The sequence below is a fragment of the Solanum lycopersicum genome, chromosome 5 (genome assembly GCF_036512215.1).
Source record: "Solanum lycopersicum chromosome 5, SLM_r2.1".
In the NCBI taxonomy this organism is placed as follows: domain Eukaryota; kingdom Viridiplantae; phylum Streptophyta; class Magnoliopsida; order Solanales; family Solanaceae; genus Solanum; species Solanum lycopersicum.
This window is the reverse complement of record NC_090804.1, coordinates 67,318,554-67,322,328: the sequence shown is the minus strand read 5'-3', so window position 1 is coordinate 67,322,328 and position 3,775 is coordinate 67,318,554. Positions and strand designations below refer to the sequence as shown.

Here is a 3,775-nt window from a genome sequence, read left to right as displayed (position 1 = left end):
TTACAAAACGATAATTAGGGACGTAGTTGTACTAGTACAAACTACACGAAATAATAGATAGTCGCAGAAATCGACAAACAAGAAATTAAACTTGATAGCAGTTCTACGACTACTAATAAGTGCAACAAGATAAAACACTAATATGGACACACTCTTACCTACTAATTTTTTAACCTAAATTTATATTTTTCACACTTTTTTATTTAAAAACATGTCCTCGATAAGCTGGGATAGATCCACGAAGGGACCAAATTGCAACAAAACCAAAGAAACAAAAAAATAGTACGTAGCTAGTGTAATTATTTATGATTAATTAGAAGAACATGAAAGCATGATAGTCCTACAGTCACCTACATACTAAACTTTACACAAAACACAAAATAATTTAATTTAAGAAAAAGATATGATTGTTGTTATAGCAAATGGCCTCCAACACCATGTGGATTGTCATTTCCAATAAATCATAAAGCATGGGTTTTAACCATCTATTCAACTATAAAATATATTTATCGATAGATTAACGATGAATTTATGAGTAATTTTTCTTTTTATCGTATCGTGCCTCAAGTTAGAGGCAAACTCAATATGAATATCATAACAATGTTTCAAGATTAAAAAATCAGAAAAAATTATATGAATTAATACATTTTTAAGAATAAAAAACTGATTTTAGCGATTCTATTTTGTTTATTACCATTTATAGTAATATTGTAATAAATTTGTAATATATATTAAAAGTGAATTATGTATGAAATATATTTGAATTATAATTGTTTTTGAAATATATTATGTTTGTTTGGTAAAAAATTGTCACATTATATTATAAGTGTATTAAAATATGTGATAAATGTATTATCTCTCATTAAAATTTGTATTATATTTTAATAATAAATTTATCTTTGTAAATATATATTAAACTTGTATAATAAATGAATTAAAAGTAGTCAAATGAAAAAAAAAATTGTTATTGCTGCAAATGGTAAATATTTTTTATTATAGTATATTTATGTGTTTGAATGACAAAATTAAGGACGCACTGAGTTAAATATACATTTCAAAATTCATAACATTTAAATTCTTGATTCATAGAATAATTTTGAGATATTCAATATCCGTTACTTTTTCTTTTTAATCTATTTTAAAAATGATATATCTTTCTCCTTTTATTTGACATCGATCAAATTTAAACGTTAATATGTCATGTTTAAGATTATAAAATTAACGAATATTTCTTACATTCTACATGTTTCTAATTTAAAACTATAAAAATTAAGAAGAAATTCAACTTTTTAAATTTTATATTAAATTAAAATAAGATAAATAAATTAAACAGAGAATCGTAAAAGAATAAAAATATTAACAACTAGACATGCAAAATTTGTCCTAGCCTTTTATGTCAGTTGATATGAGATGTCATTTTTGTATATCCCTCAATATTCTTCTTTTCACTTTTTTTTTTAAATAAAAAAAGATTCTTTTTTTATTTATTTTTATATTAAATTTCATTAAATATTGTACATTTTATTTCCCTATAAATAGCTCTCTATATTCTTCATTTCTCATAACCATTCTTACTATCAAAAAACACATTTGCTCCCTTTTTTCATCTTTTAATTTTCTTCACATCTTGTTAGTTTCAATTTCCAAAAATGGCCACTGTTGAGGTACATTTTTCTCTAGTCATTTTCTTTAAAAAATGTTTTCAATTTATATGATTCTTTTGTCTTTTACAATTAAATCGATTTGATTTTGATTTTACGTTCGTTCGAGCATTGGATCTCTTACCTCATCCCAATATCACGCGTTATTTCTATGTATTCTAATCAGAAGAAGCAGATTCATAATTTAAAGTTTATGAGTTCTGAACTTGTAGTCAAACTCATACAAGTTTACAAATTAAATAAACATTACAGATTTAATGAATTTTTTAATATATATACAGAGTCTAAAGTTACTGAGTTCGTCAGAACTCGTATGTTAATTATGTACTTATATTTTTTTTTCATGTCAATGCTAGTTATACTACTTCTATTTTTTCACCGCGTTTATTTTTTTTTTGTTACGAAGGTTCAATCCACACCAGCCCCAGAAGTAGTAACTGTTCCAGCTGAAATCGAGGCGAAGATCACACCAGAAACAATCAAAACCGAGGAAGTAGCCCCCGTTGTTGCAGAAGAAACAGCACCAGCACCAATACCAACGCCAACAGAAGAAACCGCTTTAGTTGAAGAAAAAGCGGTCCCCGCCGTGGAAGATACCGTAATCGAACCAGCACCAGAACCAGAAGAAGAGAAATCAGCTCCAGCTGTTGAGGAAACAGTGGCTGAAGAGAAAACAGAAGACTCTGTTTTGGCAGAGGAAACAGTGGGTGCAGAACCTGAAGTTGTTGGTAAGATAAAAATATTTTATTTTTATAAAATTACCTTTATGATTTGTTATTAAATTAAATGTTGTTTTTTTTTCACGGTCGAGTCTTTAAGTTGTTTAAGTAGATTCAATCTATGGGCACCCGACAATGGATATCGATAAGTGTTTGTTTCGTGTGATAGAGAAAGACAAAAAGTTTCACATTGTTTAATAAGACAATGTTTTAGTCATATTTATATTTTTTTGTAAAGTAAATAAAATACATTGTTTTATAATTTTATTTTTATTTTTCAACAGATGATGAAAAAGTTGAAGTGGAGAGTGAGGCAAAAGAAGATGAGGAAAAAGTTGTTGATGCACCAGCTGTTGAACAAGTTGAGAAGATTGAAGAGTAAAATTGGTGAATAATGTGGGGTAGGGGGTGGGGGTGATGTTTTAATATTTTAAGTTAAGGTTTTATATATTATTATTAGTATTATTTAGTATGGTAACTAGAATGAAGGAATATGTTTGTTGTAATGCATATATCCTTGTGTCTTTGGTCTTTGGTTTGTAGTTTGTGGGAGGGGGGTGGGGGGTGGGGTGGGGGGGTTGGAGTCTATCTTTGAATAATAATAAAAGGATTAGTATATCTTTTTGTCTATTGTGTTTTTTCTTTCTCTTTAATAACGATGATATCGAAATCAGCTTGATACATTTCGATTATTATAATGAATATCTACGAGCTTTTATTACTATATGGTTTAGGTAATTCTCCTTATCAAAGATTTAACAAATGAGAAAAGATTATCTGTTATTTCTAAAATTTTCACGACTATTCATCATTAAGCCACATCCTTATTTATCATATCGTTCTACTTAGAAGTTAGATCAACTCAATATTACGTACGAATAAAAACTAGTAAGTATGTGTGCTTCTAAAAGTTGACATGGAACATGATCAAATCATTTTAATCAACCTCTTATTTAATCTTTCATGTGCTACTTACAAGTTAAACCTTCTATCGTGGATCATTTTAATCTTCGTATGATCATATATTCTTTTTTAGTATTCATATTTATACAACACTCATCTTGTGGATATATCGAATACTATAACAACTCTAAGAGCCTCATTATATGCATCTCTCTATATGATATGATATAATATAACTTTTTCATGATACTTTTGTTTTTTCAATTATCCTATTTTAATTTGTGTAATATATCCATTTATCGTACTACTTTTTCGAAATATTAAGTCTGAATATCTAAAAATAAGTGAATGCCTCATCTCTTTTTTTGCCCAATCTCGTTGAACCATTTGTATCTATATGAATTAAGATTCTGATTCATGGATCTCTAGATTCAAAAAATTAAAATAAGAGGCTTCAATCATTTTTTTTCGAACCAAAAAACAAGAAAGAGA

At 27.4% G+C, this 3,775-nt stretch overlaps 1 protein-coding gene across 1 annotated transcript; it reads left to right on the top strand.

Annotated features, from left to right (window-relative positions):
* Positions 1-1,524: 1,524 nt before the first annotated feature.
* Positions 1,525-2,868, top strand: LOC101250018 (induced stolen tip protein TUB8-like). The gene is made up of 3 exons (XM_004239781.5): positions 1,525-1,664; positions 2,068-2,389; positions 2,665-2,868. Exons 1-3 carry the CDS (start codon positions 1,650-1,652, stop codon positions 2,760-2,762), a joined length of 435 nt encoding a protein of 144 aa, XP_004239829.1. The 5' UTR covers positions 1,525-1,649; the 3' UTR covers positions 2,763-2,868.
* The last annotated feature ends 907 nt before the right edge of the window (positions 2,869-3,775 follow it).